We start from the raw sequence: 18104 nt of genomic DNA on the forward strand, positions 1-18104 counted from the left end.
ATAAAATTCATACAATTTCTAGTGTCCAAATTCTTTTTGGTGCCAGTGCAAGGTATTGCATTTCAGAATCAACACAGACAATGCAAGAAATTGTATTGGAAAATAATGCTTTGTTAAACTATAATCCGGGTTATTTCAGTACCATGTAATCATGGCCATCATCATTTTGTCCATCTGCTCCGTAAATTGCACAAATAAATCTAATATATAAACTTGATCTGCCTCTTCTCTTGGGCTGTGAGATAATGTCATTTGGATCTGTTTTTCTCTCTGTCCACTTGGAGGACAGGGGAGGAAACAGTCTTTTGTTGTGCTATAACAGTGTGTAGAGACAAAGTGTCTCCATTCATGCAGACAGAGCTATCACAGACCACCTCTATCCGGCAGTCGATCAAACCAGCATGAACACAAGCCTGCACTGACAACTCACCCATAGACTCAATCATCTTTGTCTTATAAAGCAATTATTATCTGATCATCATTTATAAATGATAAGGAATAGTGCATGTACTGTTTTACTGTGTGCCTCCATATACTGAGAACACTGCGAGGTTCTAAGACGTTTTTACCTGCATATACAATCATTTGCATATTTAATTATAGCAAAGTAGTACCACAATCAATTACAGCAAGGACATTTTCTACAGTATATATATATATAAAAAGGTTTTGGATCACTGAAAAGTTGCTGAAAAACCTGTTTAAATTGTTAACAAAAAGCTAGTTTTACAATACTGGCCTCTAGAGGCTGCTGGGTAAAAAGTACATAATCGGAATGGCATACTGGCATGCTAATATTACTGTTTTTGCAGTATGTATGCTACTGTTCAAAAGTTCAAAATATTATTACATTTTAAAATACGTTTTCCATTTTGAACATAACGGAGAATTTATGTTCAACAGTATCTACACACTGCACAAAAATCATTAAGATATTAAGTAAAGATCATGTTCCATGAAGATATGTTGTATGTTTCCTACCATAAATATATCAAAACATTTTTGATTAGTAATATGCATTGCTAAGAACTTAATTTGGACTACTTTAAAGGCAATTTTCTCAATATTTACATTTTTTTGCACCCTCATTTTCCAGATTTTCAAATTCTCAACCAAATATTGTCCTATTCTAACAAACCAATGGAAAGCTTATCTATTTACCTTAAAAAATATTTAATGTAAAATTTAAAACAAAATGACCCTTATGACTGGTTTTGTAGTCCAGGGTCACATATGTGCAATTTTGTCTGGGAAATGGACAAAATTTGTGTTATATGAGAGTCTTGAATACTAATGCACTTAGACAAATATCATATTCAGCATCATTAACTTGATAAGAGAGCGATGACGTACCTGGCTCTGGTGCTTTGTCTTTGACTGTTTCTCCATGGCTGAAACAGAAACAACAGAATTAAGTTAGTAAAAGGAAGCTCATGTGGAGAATATTAAACTATGAGGTCTGCCTACCCGAAATACTGAATATAAATAAATACTGACAAATGCTTCTCAACTGTGCATCTCAATATTGATTGAAACATTTCATACGGAGGTTTGTGTATTTGTCTTTTGGAGGTAAAAACATGTAAATATAAACACACTGTCAAAATCCCTGTCACAGTAGTCATTGAGACAGTAAGTTAGAGCCCGCTTTGAACCTTGACCCCAGATCTTAGAAGAAACTAGTTACGTCAACTGATTCTTCACTCTTTCAAGCACAAATGCATGTCAGACCCTCAAAATTTTCTTTGAATACACATGGCTGCTACGTTTATGGAAATCTACGGGAATGCGTTTCATTTATTCAAAGAATACACAACTGACAGATTTCACTGAAAGCTACAATTAGTACGTCCAATTCAACAACCATCGCTTTGTGGTCTCGAAATAACTTTCTCAAGTGGGTCTTTTGAAAGCATTTCAGATCTTGGTTTGGAAACAGCCAAAATCTGCCACGGATGCCATTGCGTAACATCCCAAGGAACATTTAATTTAGGGATACTGCTTGACAAATAGTAAACTGTGATTAGAGGATTCAAAACGCCCCTTCAGATGACGTCAAATAAGAGTACATGACAGTGAACACACAACTCAACCACTTTTCCATGCCGTGCCCACTAAAAGCAGCCAGTCATGGAAAGCCAGCATTTTGTTGCCACTGAGAAAAAAAAAACATTCTTCCTCAAACTCTCTGTATCTACTACTGATCTGGAAAGAGCTGAAGGACATCAGCAGGAACTGATTCCAGGTCAGATGAGTGAGAATAAAAGCAGCTGTATTACCTGAGAGGTATCTCTCCAGATGGGAGGTGGAGCTTTGGCTTCCCCAGCAACAGAAGAACAAGCTCCATACCAGGACGGTGGCCAACACCAGCACAATCACCCAGAGCAGCCAGGCCAGAGCCGGGTACGCCAGGGCCCAATCTTGCAGCGCGTCCATACTTAGCCACTTTTCCTCTTCCCTTCTCTGTCTACTCCCTCTTTCCTCTCGTCTAGCTCCTGTGGCTGCTTCTCAGTGGCAGATGGGCAGCAGCTGTGCAAGGCCACAGCCCACGTCAGCTCTGGAGGAGTGGGTATACGAGCGTGTGCGTTTTCTTCACTGAGCCGAGCGGCACTCGCAATCCTGCCTGGAATATCCAGCAGCCACTCCCAGGGCAAAACATCTCTCACTCACACACACCCTCATTTCATTCCGGCTCCGAGACCTGTTGGTTAATGGTAGGTAGGAGCAGAGAAATGCACCCGAGGCGATTTAAAGCGACAATGCAGTTCACTTACTAGGTGTGTGTATAAACACAGAGAGCATGGAGATAATGAATGATAACAGTGGACTCAAAATGTGTTTGGACACTTGAGTCACACTTATAATACAGATCTTGATGGGAACTGATTAAATACAACCGCTAAAAAAAGACTGAGATTAGTCATTGCTAAAATGGCTGAGAAGAGTGAAGTTAGTTCTGAGAAGGTCTCTAGAATCATATTCACACTTTAAAGTGTGACATCTGTGGCTAAACACTTTTTAGGCTTATTTTGTTATGAAGCAATTCATGACAAAAATATTCTTCATCCTATTCAAAACTGGATTTGATGCTTTTACTCAGAGGTACACTATTGGTCAAAAGTTTGGAATAATTTGTGAATAAATTTTTTTTTTAAAGAAATTATTACAATGTCACAAAAGATTTCTATTTCAAATACTGTTCTTTGAACTTTTTTGCAGTTTTTTTCAAACTGCAAAATCAATTGATATAAGAACCTTTATTCATAACTAGCACAAATTGAGAACCAAATCAGAATATTAGAATGACTTCAGAAGGATCATGGCTGCTGAAAATTCTATTTTGCCATTACAGCCATTTTTAAAATATAGTATAATCTTTTAAATTGTTGTAATATTTCAGTTTTTACTGGATTTTTAGTCAAATAAATGAGCACGAGACAATCAATAGTAAATATTCCAAACTTTTTGAAGGCAGTGTGGATGCATTACAGTCTGTTTTGATGAATAAACCAAACTGATCAGGCTCCAGGAAACATGCATTCAGTAAGTTATAAACAGCACATTTTGTCTGGACTTTGGATGAAATATAAAAATAACTAAAGGAAAATCTGCCATTCAGAGGAAGCTGGTCTTCTATGAGTCACAACAGGATCTTTCCATCTCGGTTTGCTTCTTTGACAACACACCGTTTTTTCACCCTCTGGCCCAAAATTACCTGGTCCCTCCAAAATCAAACACAGATGTCCAACATTCCTAGGTTTTGGCTTGTAAACACACGGGAAAATCAAGAAGGCTTTAAAAGACACGATGATCAGTCAGGCACGCAGCTGGTAATGACTGGTTTGTGGCTGTCTTTGGGTGACTAGCCAGACGATGATGGAAAAGTTAGTCACTGCTGCCACCTTCTGGATGAAACCTGAGCTGAGACATTGCTTGTGCATATTCTTGCCATTATTGAAATATTATCACCACAGACTTGTTACAGGGCTCCCACACTTTATGACCCTTTTTATTCATTTTCTCGATTGTATACATTTCTTTTATCGCTTTTTTAGAAGATTCTAAAGTTTGTGGTCAGTAAAGTTGGTTTTTGTTGATTTTTTTTTGTTGTAATTTTATTCAGCAAAAGTGAAAAAACCCTTCAGGTTGTTCCAAAAATGTGGGCTATTTGAAATAAATGGGGTTCTTTTAAATTTACTATTCATCAAAGAATTCTGAGAAAAAACAAGGGATTCATCAAGGTTTGCAAAAATATTAAACAGCAATACTGTTTTCAACATGGATAATAATAATACATGTTACTTGAGAACAAAAGCAGCATATTAGAATTAATTCTGAAGGATCATGTGACACTGAAGACTGGAGTAATGGCTTATGAAAATTCAGCCGTGTCATCACAGGAATAAATTATATTTTAAAATATATTAAAATTGAAAACAGTTGTTTTAAATTGTAGTATTTCACAATATTGCTGATTTCACTTGGTGAGCATAAGAGATTTCTTTAAAAATATTACTGACCCTAAGCTTTTAGTAAAAGAAACTTTCAGGACTTTAAGATTTTTAATTTCCACATCTCTTTCAGGCCTGAAACTAACTTATAAAATTCTCTAATATTTCCAGGACTGTAGGACCCTGTTGATAGACTGACAAACAAAAAGCATGAGTGTTAAAAGTGAAGTGTGAAGAATAAATTCATAAAAAAGACTGTTAAAATACTCTAATTCCAATATCAGTTATCTATTAAAAATGTTGCTGCAAGTTTAAGTGGTCTAACATGACAAACATCGGCTTAAAAGTACAATAAATGAACAATGTCCTTAAAGATGAAACAACAGTAGAACTGTTTTGGAAACAATCCTTATTATTTGACACCAAAATAACACTTTCCAGAAGATTTCCAGAAGTATGTTGCAGGATCCTTGAAAATGTGTTCAGAAACACATTTCCACCGTTTATTGTCACGTTATGATGTTCAAAATAATAACTCACATAAGAGAACAGAAAAATGTCCTTTGAAATTATACAGAACTGAAACAATAAATAAATCTTGCCTGGTAAATTCCTTCCTTCATATAGAATACATAAAATTCACGGCAGCATCCCAGAACTCCGTAGCTCTTGTCATGCGGGAAATGTCTGCATCAGTCTTTTGTCAAATGATCTCAATATAAAACATGGCTAAATAAAAGATGGTTCGTTAAATACGAAGATGAGGTTGAGGAGTAAGATGATCCACTGTTTGCCTTGTTTTTCCAGTCTAATAGAAGCCAGTGTCTTGAGCCGCCCAGTTCGGTGTCTAGAAAGAAATGGATCATTAGGGACATCAAGGATGCAGCATATACAAAAGACGTTTGCTCAAAACTATTTATTCTATTAAATGTTTGACAAATATTTTAAATGGTCAAAATTTTCTGACTCATGCAATGTCTTCAAAGTGAATATCAAGCAAAATACAGGACAAGATATATGATGTGAATTACTTCACAGACGAAAAATCTGATTATTCAGACATTACGCTGAGCCTGGGCTTTGATTTAGGAGTGTGCAAGATATTTTGGGGAACTGTACGCCGACTAAAGCTGGCTAATGTTCAGTTAAGGAAAAATGCTTCAACGCTTAAAAGCAAGTTTCCCAGCACACTCATTTCTTGACGGTAATTATTCCAATGAGGCTCGGCTGAAGGAAAAACTCATTAGTCCAGTCTGCATTGTTTGCTTTGGGTCCGGTACCTCGTTCCTGCTGCTGTGGCTGAGCTTCTTCTCGATGTTCATGGCCAGCATCTGACTGCGGAACGACAGGCTCTTGGTCTTCTCAATCACCTGCTGATACGGCGACACAGCGTTGTTGCCCATCACCACGTGACCCTGAGTAGAAAACACTCATCAGGGAGGAGCAGCCAACCGTTAAAGACTTGAAAAGAACACTAGTATAAATTACCAAAGAACTTTTCCAAGTATTACAATGAAAAAGTAAAGGCTTTAGAAGATTTAGTGGTTAAGCATCACTTTTGTTTTATAATGGCTTGCAAAACTTTACACAACCATTTTTTTAAATGAATTACAGCTCCTATATCAAGCTTATGATAAAATCTTATATTCTGTAACAAACACACAAAAAGGCAAGAAAACTAAAACTGACTTGTCCCCTTAAATCCCACAGTTAAAGGGGTCATATGATGTGATTTCAAGTTTTCCTTTCTCTGGAGTGTAACAAGCTGTTTGTGCATAGATAAGAACCCTAAAGTTGCAAAGGCTAAAGTCTCAAACCTAAGGAGATCTTCTTTATAAAAGTTAAGACTCGTCCACGCCTTCTTAAAACGGCTCATTTAAACACATTGCATTACACCAAATACAAAAATAATGTTCTTTTTAGCAACGTTATATGACCCCTTTAAAGAAGGATCAACCAAAAAAAAAAGGTTGTTTTTTATTTGGTAACACCTCACAAGAAGATTTTATATGTTAATATTATTGACTCAACAGCTTATGCGAAATATATAATATTTTTACAGCATTAATCAATCTTAATTTCCTCAAATAGATTTTTAACATTTCAGTATAAATTAACATTACTGTATTATGAACAAACATGAATTAGCAATGAAAAATAAAATATTTACATACTAACATTAACCTAGATTAATAAAAGTTGTAAAAAGAAAATAATAATAATAATAAGAAATAAATGTAACTAAAGTGAAGTGCTACCATGCTTTATCATTGAATTTTGTAACATGGGAAAGAGCAGCTTGGACATTCTGCTAAACATCTCCTTTTGCGATCCACAGAAAGAAAAAAAGGGTAACACTTCTGTCCCATTTGGTAATGCATTAACTAGCTATGAATCTTCTAACTAACTATACAAACTCAATGAGCATTATAGTTTCACAACATTTATTAATCTGTATTAATGTTATTTATTAATACAGAGGTTCATTCTCCATTTGTTAGTTCACAATGCATTAACTAGTGTTAACTTCTAATTTAAAAAAATATAAACAAATGCTAAAATTAGTATTAAATCAATCAATGCTGTAGAGGTATTGTTTATTGTTAGTTCATGTTAACTAATCTAGTTAATATTATCAATCAGAACCCTATCGAAAAGTGTTACCAAGAAAATCAAAGGTTTGAAACAACATGAGGTCATTATCACAAATATCACTTTAAAGGGTTATAATCAGCTTGTGAATCTGAAAGAGAAATACATTTCAAAAGCAAAACTTATGATTTCATAAAATAATAAAATTGTTCTAGGCTATGTGCACCTTAGTTAAACACCATACAAACAAACATCCCTTTCTCTGTCAGAGCGAGTCTAGTGCATCTCAATCAAATGGGCTTTGTGTTTGGATATGTGTTCTGCAACCCAGAGCTCGCTCACCAGTTTGGAGTCAATTTTGGCATCCAGTCTGGCATTGCGGATCAGGTTTACGATCCATCTCTCGGCCTCCTCAGGGGTCATATTCAGCTTATCTGCCAACATGCTGCCCAGAGACAGTAAGAGCGATGGGTGAGAGGGAGAAAATGAGAAATACAGAGATTGCCTGAGGTCAACAACAAGCTGTAGCTCTGGTCTTCAAACAAGAGTTCGAACAGTCTCAACAAAAATCAATCGGTGTGATAAACACAAGCTGATGATGAATTAAGTCGCACCACCATCGCTACGATTAAATGTGAAAGCAACAGGATTTCTGGCACTAACAGTGGTGTTCAGAAAAATGTTAACAAACATCAAAATAACATCTGTAACAGAGTTATTACAATTAACTGAAATAAAACTTTCAACTAGTTGCCACGGAAAGACTTTTAGTTTATTTATTTAGTTTAACTTGACGTTCTAAAATAACTAAAGCTAAATTAAAAAATTATATAGTAAATAAAAATACGTATAACAATTAAAAATGTAAAATTAAAATTAAAACAATATAAAACCAAAACTAAACTATTAGTAAAAACAAAACACTTATCTCTAAACACACTGTTGTACTCGTATTTATTGCAATCTTGCTTTCCTTCAAGCTGGTTCTTTTGAATGTACACTATTGTGAAGTTGCTCAGCTTTTGTCAGATTTGGCTGGAATCCATTGATCCTGGCAGCGTGTTGAATCATCGCAGCGTGGTACGATCTTTTTACAGAGCTAAGAGGATTAACGCACACTAGTCTATCAGGATTCCTCCAGGGAGGCGGCGCTACCTGATGCTGATGCACTGATGGATCCGGCAGAACGTCTCGAAGATGAACAGCCGTGCATTTTCAATGAAATCCTCCAAGCAGGCCACCAAGAAGAAATCGTTCACCAGCACCTTGAAAAGAATACAATCCATTCAAATAATCTGCTTTGAAAGTTGTGTAAGTGTTATTGATGGTCCACTGAAGGGCCTTGAGACTGAATTATGCACTTTTAAAATGAATTTCTATGATTTTCTATTTTAGCGCCCTTGTGCTATGGGCATCCCGAGTTCAAATCCTGGTTCGAGGACCTTTCCCGATTCCGCCCCCTCTCTCTGCCACTTCGCTTCCTATTAGCTCTGTCCTATGCTAATAAAATAAAAAAACACGAAAATCTTTTAAAAAAAGTACTACTGTTATTTAAGAATAAATTGAAAGTGCAACAAGAAAAACAAAAGTGCACATTTAAAATGTACTTTTTTGTAATAATTTAAGTCTATAATGTGTCAATTTTGAACAATTTAAATTATTCCTTTAAAAAAAATCGTACCGATCCTACACTTTTGAATGATAGCATATTTATATCAGGGGCGTTTCCTCCGAGGAGGCAAGGGAGGCAGTGCCTCCCCAGAATATTGGATGAGAAAAAAACTCAGTACAAAAAAAAGTCAATATTATAAACTAACATTAATAAGTGTAGAAATTACTCGTTATTCTCAAGAAACGTTGTCCAACAGCGATACCAGCAGGTAGTTACAGCGTGAGTCCGTGTCTCTTTCGCCTTCTGTGCCAGCTGAGTTTTAATAGACCCTCTAAAGTGTGCGCAGAGTTTGGTGGGGAGTAATTAAGAATGCATGGGGAAAAGTCACATAAGACGAGGCAATTCCTCCACCGTCATATGATTGGAATGCCCACTGGCATGTTGGGAAGACTAATTGTAAACAAACATGATCTGTAGGGAGTTTTTAAGGTGTAATCAGCTTGGTAAAGGTAAATCTCTATTGGTCTGTGACCAATATTTACCTAGCTTTGATGACTGATCATCCAAAAAATTTAAAAAATAAATAAAATGTTAAATTAATTTAAAAATAAAAAAAGAACAGAATTTACCCCCAATAGATTTATTTCTTTAATAAAATTTTAATAATAAAAAAAATCCCTTCGCTGCAGCTGAACCTAGATCAGCTTTTATAGACACAAATCCCTCAGGCGTAAACTGAAACTGTGGTGAAAAGGCAGGGGAGATTATGTTTTCACAGGTCTGAATGCTGAACGCTCCCTCTGGCCCAACTAGGCTATGTCTAAGAGAGGAGCTGCCTCATAGCTGTAGGTTTGAAAACTGACAGCAGAAATGTCTTGAAAAGCCTAGTGGGAAACAGCAGTAAATTACAGTAGACAGGGATTTTCAGTGCATGAATGGACCTATGGCTCCAAGCAAAAGGATGAGAGCTCCTATCAATGCTCGTCTCCAACCGATTCAAACAGAGGGAAGCAGTGTACTCAGGGAATCACAGGAATGACAGTCCTGGCAGCTGCATTACACACACACAGCGGGTGATGAAACCTTACCGACTCACACTCCCTTAGTTTTTTCTGAGCGCTGTCGAAATCAAAGTTAACGTAGAGACACTCCACAAACTCCGTGATGGGATCCTTGTATGTGTACGACTCCTGTTGAGAGAGCAAAAGCAGAGAGGAACATTAATCTCGTGCTAATTTGACAGCAAGTACCAAAGTCACGGATATAAATGTGGCGGTGCCCCAAGAAGCACTTTAAAACAGATGCTAATCCACCAGCTCTGAATCAATACTTAAAATGAAGCAGATCTAGTATAAACATAATGGCATGCAACAACGCTTGCTGAGCTAGAAACCTCAAAGGCAAATCTGTGAGCTCATTCATCTGAACCACAAAGAGGACAATCTTCACAACATCCTACACTGAAATAAACTCTCTCGGCTCAGATGCGCCTTTCATAAAATCACTGCCGTTTTGTGCATATTAGCATGCGTTATTAAAGGACTCTTAACTAGCTGGTCTTCTCTTCAATATTTATTTTAGCTTTAATATTGAAAGCAATGAGTTAATGTTGAATTATTTCTCAATGTTGAGTTATTAGTATGACGTTACTTCTATAGTTCAGATTTAACATTAAAATCTGAAAGCATCATGCACTGGTGTGGTCTAGGCAATCTGACAATCAATCAACGCAGTAACATCGACATTGAACAAAGAAACATTTGTGAGATTAAGTTTCATATATGGCTAACAAACATGTCTGGCTGGTGTCTGGCTGACATGACCCTAAACCAGAGTAATTATATTCCCACTAGTCATTTAGGCAATCCACTGTCTAGTTAAATCTTCAGAGATCATGCTGACCTGCTGGATGACCTTGACCAGATCTTTGAGGACCTGTCTGCGCTTTCTCACGTCTTTGTTGGTAATTACGGCCGTGGTCAGGTAACGCAGAATGTGAGGGCACATGGTCTGGATTGCGTTCAGGTACCTGAGAAACAGACAGCAACCATCATTTTTACAAAATACTTTATAAACTAGGCCTACTGTTTAAAGGCTTGAAATAAATTAATACTTTTATTCAGCAAAGACACATTAATTCGATTAAAAGTGACAGCGAAGCATTTATAAAGTTACCAAAGATTTCCATTTCAGATAATTGTTGTTCTTTTCAACTTTCTATTCATCAAGGAATCCTGAAAAAAAAATCTATTATGGTTTCCACAAAAGCATTAAGCAACAAAAACTGCGTAAAAATGTTTCTTGAGCAGAAAATCAACATATTAGAATGATTTCTGAAGGATCATGTGAAAAATGGAATAATGGCTGCTGAAGATTCAGTGTTGCCATCACAGAAATAAATTTAAATTTAAAATATATACAAAAAAAAATAACAGTGGTTCTTGGCTCGTAATCATAGGTGAACCACTTTTGGTGCTATATAGCACCATATCTTTAAAGGTACTATACAGCACCTTTGTCAAATGGTGCTATGTAGAACCATACGAGGTGCCATATTGCACTGTATTTCTTCAACAAAAATGGTGCTAAACAGCACCAACAGTGGTTCTTTGGCTCGTAAAGAACCTTTAAAGGAGCTTAACAGGTTCTTTGTACGGCAGTGGTGCTATATAGCACCTTAATCACCCAAAAGAACCACTGAAGAACCATACATGAGCTTAACAGGTTCTGCATATGGTAGCGGTGCCAAAGAACCAGTGAAGAACCACTGAAGCACCAAGATTTGCTTCACTTTTAGTGCTATATAGCACCATTTTTTTTAGAGTGTAAAACAGTTATTCAAATTCACTATTACTGTTTTTACTGTATTTTTGATCAAATAAATGCATCCTTGCTGAGTACAAGAGACATCTTCCGAAGATATTCTTACTGACCCCAAACTTTTAAACTACAGTGTATTTTTTCATATTTATATTTTATAATAATACCTGAGAAACAATCTATAATATTTTGTAACAACTGAAACATTCCTAATTGAAACAATATTGACTCTTTATCAGATTCAGAACTGAGAAACTGAACCAAATCGATTCAGGAAACCAGTATCTTGCCTTAAAAATGTATCCAGAGTTGAAAAAAAAAAAAAAAAAGCAATGGACACTTCGTCAACAAAATCTGCTTTGATTGGTTCCAGTTTTAATATTATATCACACTGGCCCTTCAAACACTCAACACAGACTGTGTCATCTTCAAAGTGCTCAGACCAAGCGGCGTTCATTATGTTCACGCAAACATGCACTGTACCCCCTAAAAAAATGTAACACTTTCAACAGCGAATCTCATTAACTGTGAATTTTCCAGCTTCCCTCTCTGAAGTAATTGTTGCAAACCACTCGCACTTCCTGATAAGTCCCTTAAGCCAGTGACATAAATGTTATGCAAATGTAGTTTGTTGCACTTCTACATTCTTTAATGAGCAATTTGAGAGGGCTTGTTATAGCGTAAGAGGGAATTTCTGTAATCGTACTCACTGGGGCTGATAGAGGAACAGCTCAATGATGTTGTCTCTGCCTTTGGGGTGGTTAAAGAAGACAAACAAAGACCAGTGTATGAGCCACGTCCTCTGCTGTAGTGACTGAAGAGGAGAACTCACCGACTGAACCGAGGCAGGAAAGAAAAACAAGGTTTAATTACAAATATGTCAACACTGCTTCAGTCTTACTCATGTCACGATGTCGAGGCTACATTACAAGCACGAACTAGCAAAGCAAACGAGGCTGCAGTAAACCCATACGCATCCATCTTTAACCTCACCGCAAATAAAAATGCCAAGCGTTTACTTCTCAGGGCTGATGCAATGTCATCCAGGTCAATTTTGTGTGTATAGTTGATTTAATGCCTGACGTCTGCTAAAGGACTGTTATATCTGAGCTCAAAGGAACATGGGTGATCCAGCATATTAACCAGTGGGAAGGATATTGGATTTCTTCAGCTGATGAAATACAGCTGCAAAGCTTCTATTATACAGGGAGACAGAGGTTTAAAGGATGCCAGGCAGACATACGTTGTTGTCGATGGTCTCTCGTAAGCGCGTCAGGTCTTCCATGGCCGCCTCCCAGTTCTGCATGAGGATCTCGGATGCCAGTTTGCCCCAGAGAGAGCTCAGAGCGTTCCTGTCCGTGGAGGGAACCTGGTCATGACAGAGACATTCTGTCAGTATCAATTTCTCTGTTATTTTTCAGTGAAATCTCATTGGCAAAAAAAAAAAAAAAAAAAAAAAAAAAAAACGCACTCTCATAGCTATAAATTCTCTCATATATTGTTGCTTTAATATTGCCATGTTTTAATTAGTTACGACACAATAATAAACCTACAGCTCTAAATTTTTAGCAGTTATTACTCATATCTTCAGTTTCACCTGATCCTTTAGAAATCTTTCTAATATGTTGATTTGGTGCTCAAGAATTTGTTTGTTTGTAATACTTTTTTCAGGATTTCTTTGTTTATTTAAAATGAATCAATTTAATATATCCTTGCTGACTAAAAATATACATTTTTGCTAAATTTCTAACGGACTCTAAACTTTTGAACAGTAAATGTCACAAAGAATTTTATATTTTATTAAAAAAATTATGAATATATTTTATTTATTAAATAAAAAGTCAGACATAACCAGGTATAAGCAAAGCTGTTTTTGCAACATTTAAAACAGAGCTCATTTTAATAGCATAATACTTTGTTTGAGTTAGGGTTATGTTCATTTCATTACCTTTTTAAACATCCAAAGGTACTGTTTCCAGTTGTTTGTTCAGATAAATTACTACAAACAAAAGCTGTTAAAGCACTCAGAAAAGAAACAAATTCATTTGTTCCTTCATTTCTGCCGAAGGCAGTAATTTCAGAGCCCATTTCACACTTCACAAACTATATAAAAAAACTAAAGGATAAAACACAAGCGGTCTTGTTGACATAAACTACAACACTTACAAGCACGCGGAAGAAGTAAAGATACTCTGCGGCCCCTGAGTAGTTGCCACACTCATACTGGAATTTGGCGTAACGGTACAGCGTATCCAAATATTCCTGACGAAACTAAGGGAATAAACAAGAGAGAGCAAATCATTGCTGGAATGAAATATTCAACAATGCTGAACAAAGTTGTTAATTAGCTTCGCTGAAAATAAAAACAATATAATTGGATAAGGATAATAGTTTGAGGCTTGTTACAAAACTTACGGCATGCTTGTCTGCTAAATATTCAAACAGCATCCTCCCATCTCTAAGAAAAAAAAAAAAGTGTATGGTAGTGGTGACTTTACATATGTTAAGATGCTTGCATAACAGCCATACAAATTAAACAGAAATTATATTTCAAGAAGCAGTAAGCAGTAATCTGATGACAGCAGACCTGGTGGACTGCATCTGTCTCTGAGTCTCTGGATCTTCAAACATCTTCACAATAGGCTCAGTTTCAGACTGGAGCTGCTTCAGCTGGGCCACCACTGTGGTTCTTTTCTCCTTTAATGCTGCAGAGTAAAATTACTATATGTAATATACATGCAGTGAGTGTATAGTACTGCACTCTATATGATGTGAAAATCTCAATTTTTGATCTGGAATGCTTTAATTTGTATGTTATTGTAAAGCACTTACAATGTGGAATTTCTTTGTCAGGATAGAGGTTTTTATATACATCCATGGCAAAGTCCACCATGTTAGTGTCACTGAGAAGATCCAGTTTCCCTTGGAGAAGTTCTTTCTCATTGTAGATCTGAGAAAACAATAAATATTAGATTTAACAGCACTATATCAGGTTTTCTGAATATACTGAAGCGGATTTATGCAGCATAAAAACAAGACTTTATCCAAATGCACTGAAAAATTACATTTATATTGTCATTTCAGGTACTGTTGTACCAAGTGATATCTGATATTAATATAGAATTTTTACACATACCACAATAATTAATGATGACAATATTCACGTTCATATTTATGGTATTTACGTGGTAAAAAAAAATGATATCATAATAACAGTGTTTCCCAGTACCATGGTAACGTTAACTTACTGCAGAAACACAAAGAGAGTTCAGAGCTACAGAATAAGAATTCATACTTTAAACATAGCTGATCTGTCAGGAATAAAAATAAATACATATTCAATGCAATTATGTCTATAAAGAGGTCATTTCTGTTTAAGAAAACACAAACATTTTTCCAGATCAGTTGACTATTCGCCACACGAGGTGCTGCCCATTTAGCGACTACTAACCAAATAAATATAACCGACCAACAACGTAATACTTCACATTACTATAATTTATACATTACCTCCTTGACAGACAGAAATTCTAGCAGCGGAAAGACCAAATGCCGGTCTAAAAAATGCGCGATCTTGGTGGTCAGATCGTACTCCGCCATTTTTGGAAATTAAACGAGCCTTTAAAAAAACTTTATTTAAACAGCGACGAGAACAGTGACCTGCTGCACCCCACAAACACTGTCAGCCAGTTGGAAAACTGAGGAAAATTACTCATACTTTGTTTCTGTACAACTCTAATAAATTCATATAGGATCTGCTTTTGTCTTTATGCCATTTTAATTCCTTGTTTTGATGAAGGTTGAATATAGAATATACTGTATGCTAGTAGCCTATGTACCGAGTCAATGATTTTATTCAGTACATTATTACATTTGTTTAGAAATTTAAATAATTTTACAAAAGGGTATACCAAATTTAAAGAAATTGTCAACCTCTGACACATACATGCATACACATAAATGTTATGTACACAATAGCAATTTTAGCAGGATGCAGAACAGGATGGAAATACAGAGCAAAAGTAAGCATTGGGAATTAGCTTAAAGTGAGGGTGAGTGCTGTGAGATCATGTCCACAAAGCAAGCAACCTGTTCTGCAAAAATGCCCCAAAAACTATTTTCCTGCAAGATACTGTAAGCAAAAATTAGGTGACCTGTTTTTTTTCCCTTTCCCAAAGGATTGTGGTGGGGCTGCTTGCAGTTTGGCCAGAAGATTTTGTCCTCCAACAATTTCTGTGTGAATGTACCACTCACAGAAGATAGGGTTCACGTTCACTAACATGACAAAATTCGCAACTTTGAATAAATTAAAATGCTTTCCATTTGAAGATTGTGAGTGAGTTTAGTGTTTATCCATTATATGTTGAAATGCATTGCAGGAAGGACCCAAAAAGTATGGTTTCCATAGTAATTTTGCAAAGGTTATGTAAATCTCAATCCAAAAGTATACCTATTTTAATAAAGGATGAAACGGATCAAGTAATCTGAAGAGAGTGACTCTCCTTATGATGGGCATATCATCATTCTCAGTTAATTGCTGAATTTGTCATGGTCCTCGCTCTGTTAAATGCCACAGTACATCATTTGATGTTTTTATCTAGCATTCAATTAAAATATGACAAAACTTTAAAGAGCTGATTTCAAAGTCAATGTGTCTGAAGAAACAAAAAGGTTGAGTGAACGCATGCAACACTCATCTAATCAAGTGCGGCATATTAAAAATCATTTCAGACAGGAGGTGATCTAACCAACTTTCTCTAAAGCCACTGGGTTAATGAAAAATATACTCAAGATAAGAGCACATTAATTATAAAATGAAATGATACAATCTGTGGTTTATTTCCTATTAAAATATCATTAGTCCAGAGTTATAGTCTATTGGATGGTTTCTGTATTAGATATCCTTGCCTGGAAAATGGTCTTTGTTGCAGATTCCAGGCTATTAATTGAGACAAATTAAAACATATCATTAATTTGTTCCCCAGTCTTGCAGAGTAAACATGTCCTGTATGAGATTACACTAGGCTATTAGTCATCACAATGAATATTTCAACCCATGCTGAGTAATCTCATGATAGTCTTCAAGCCTATCGTGCAGAGATACAAATTTATTGCAGTACTCCTACGTGGTGTGTTTGCTCCAATAAATCAGAATGACATGAATAAATCTTCACTAAGGCCAGTTGTTTTTTGTTTCACATTAATTTGATTTAATGACAGAGGTTATTTTTAAACCAGTGGTTGTTGTTCTCAGGTAGCTTTGCTTTTGTCACGAATCCGGTTCGTGGTCTTTTGTCAGACTGCCACAAGAGGTCGCATCTCCATCATATTGACTCTCACACCTCACATTACACTGGACTGCATTTCCCATCATCCATTGCACTGATTGCACTAAGTACACCCAGCTGTCTCAATCACACGCTCACACCTAAGAACTATCACACAATCACACACCCTACTTAAACCATGGACTTCCTTTCACAGCTCGCCGAGTATTGTTCTGCGTTTAGCACTCTCCAAGTGTTAGCTGCCTTACCGAGCCATTCTGTGTTTATGTTTAGCTCCGAGTATTATTCTGCATTTATCACTCTCCTAGTGATAGCTGTTTTTCCCGAGCCATTCTGTGTTTGTTTAATTCCAGAACTGTCTAGCGTTTATCGCTCTCCTAGTGATAGCTACATTACGGAGCCCTTCCATGTTTTCTAAGTTTTAGTTTAGTTTTTGTTTATAGCCTCGTTTCCTGATTCCTGCCCAGGTATCTTGGATTAACCGTTGTCTCGCCGTTCGGACTCTGTTTATACCTCGTTTGGATCATTGCTCAGGTTATCGGACTACCCCTCTTCTCAAGCCCTCTGGATATCGTTTGCCGATCAAAGACCCACGCTTGCCCTAGGATTACTCTGTGTCTTGCCTATGCCATACTTGTTTGATGTTGTTCGACCCTGCCTGTGTTTATGACCACGTCTCTAAATAAAAGCCTTTCAAATGGATCCGCACGTCTCACGTCTCGTCGGCTCTGTAACAGCTTTGTTCAGGACTCATTTTACACTGGACAGTTATGACTCAACATAATTGTAATCACATAACAAAATTGTTTATTTCACAAAATTAAAGCTTGAAACTGTATTATGTTGTTGTTGTAGGTAAGTTGATTAATAATAATACTAATGTTGAATACTCATTTTTATAATGAGATGATAATAATAATCAATAATAATCCTCATCATCAATTACAAAATTAAAACTTGTAAAAACACTGAATATTATTTTTGTTGAAGGTATAAGTAGATTCATCTGATGATCCATCCATCCATCCATCCATCTTCTTCCGCTTATCCGGGGCCGGGTCGCGGGGGCAGCAGTCTAAGCAGGGATGCCCAGACTTCCCTCTCCCTAGACACTTCCTCCAGCTCTTCCGGGGGGACACCGAGGCGTTCCCAGGCCAGCCGGGAGACATAGTCTCTCCAGCGTGTCCTAGGTCTTCCCCGGGGTCTCCTCCCAGTGGGACGCGCCCGGAACACCTTCCCGGGAAGGCGTCCAGGAGGCATCCGGAACAGATGCCCGAGCCACCTCAGCTGACCCCTCTCAATGTGAAGGAGCAGCGGCTCTACTCTGAGCTCCTCCCGAGT

At 36.8% G+C, this 18104-nt stretch overlaps 1 protein-coding gene across 1 annotated transcript; it reads right to left on the minus strand.

Annotated features, from left to right (window-relative positions):
- Positions 1-4548: 4548 nt before the first annotated feature.
- On the minus strand, positions 4549-15106 carry LOC306884853 (eukaryotic translation initiation factor 3 subunit E-B). Its single transcript, XM_079441078.1, has 13 exons — positions 14986-15106; positions 14308-14425; positions 14063-14180; positions 13891-13933; positions 13642-13746; positions 12719-12844; positions 12186-12310; positions 10558-10684; positions 9744-9845; positions 8199-8308; positions 7386-7488; positions 5732-5866; positions 4549-5298 (listed from the first exon to the last, which is right to left on the minus strand). The coding sequence occupies exons 1-13, from the start codon at positions 15073-15075 to the stop codon at positions 5260-5262; spliced, it is 1341 nt and encodes a 446-aa protein (XP_079297204.1). The 5' UTR covers positions 15076-15106; the 3' UTR covers positions 4549-5259.
- Positions 15107-18104: the final 2998 nt, after the last annotated feature.

Source organism: Barbus barbus, assembly GCF_936440315.1.
Source record: "Barbus barbus genome assembly, chromosome: 19".
NCBI classification, from domain to species: Eukaryota; Metazoa; Chordata; class Actinopteri; order Cypriniformes; family Cyprinidae; genus Barbus; species Barbus barbus.

Excerpts from the sequence above, each read along its gene's own strand:
- LOC306884853 (XM_079441078.1), bottom strand. The coding sequence starts at position 15,075 with ATGGCGGAGTACGATCTGACCACCAAGATCGCGCATTTTTTAGACCGG. Across the intron at positions 13,747-13,890 it reads ATTTAGCAGACAAGCATGCC|TTTCGTCAGGAATATTTGGA; the intron begins GTAAGTTTTGTA and ends TTATTCCCTTAG. Across the intron at positions 5,299-5,731 it reads GCCACAGCAGCAGGAACGAG|ACACCGAACTGGGCGGCTCA; the intron begins GTACCGGACCCA and ends ATTTCTTTCTAG.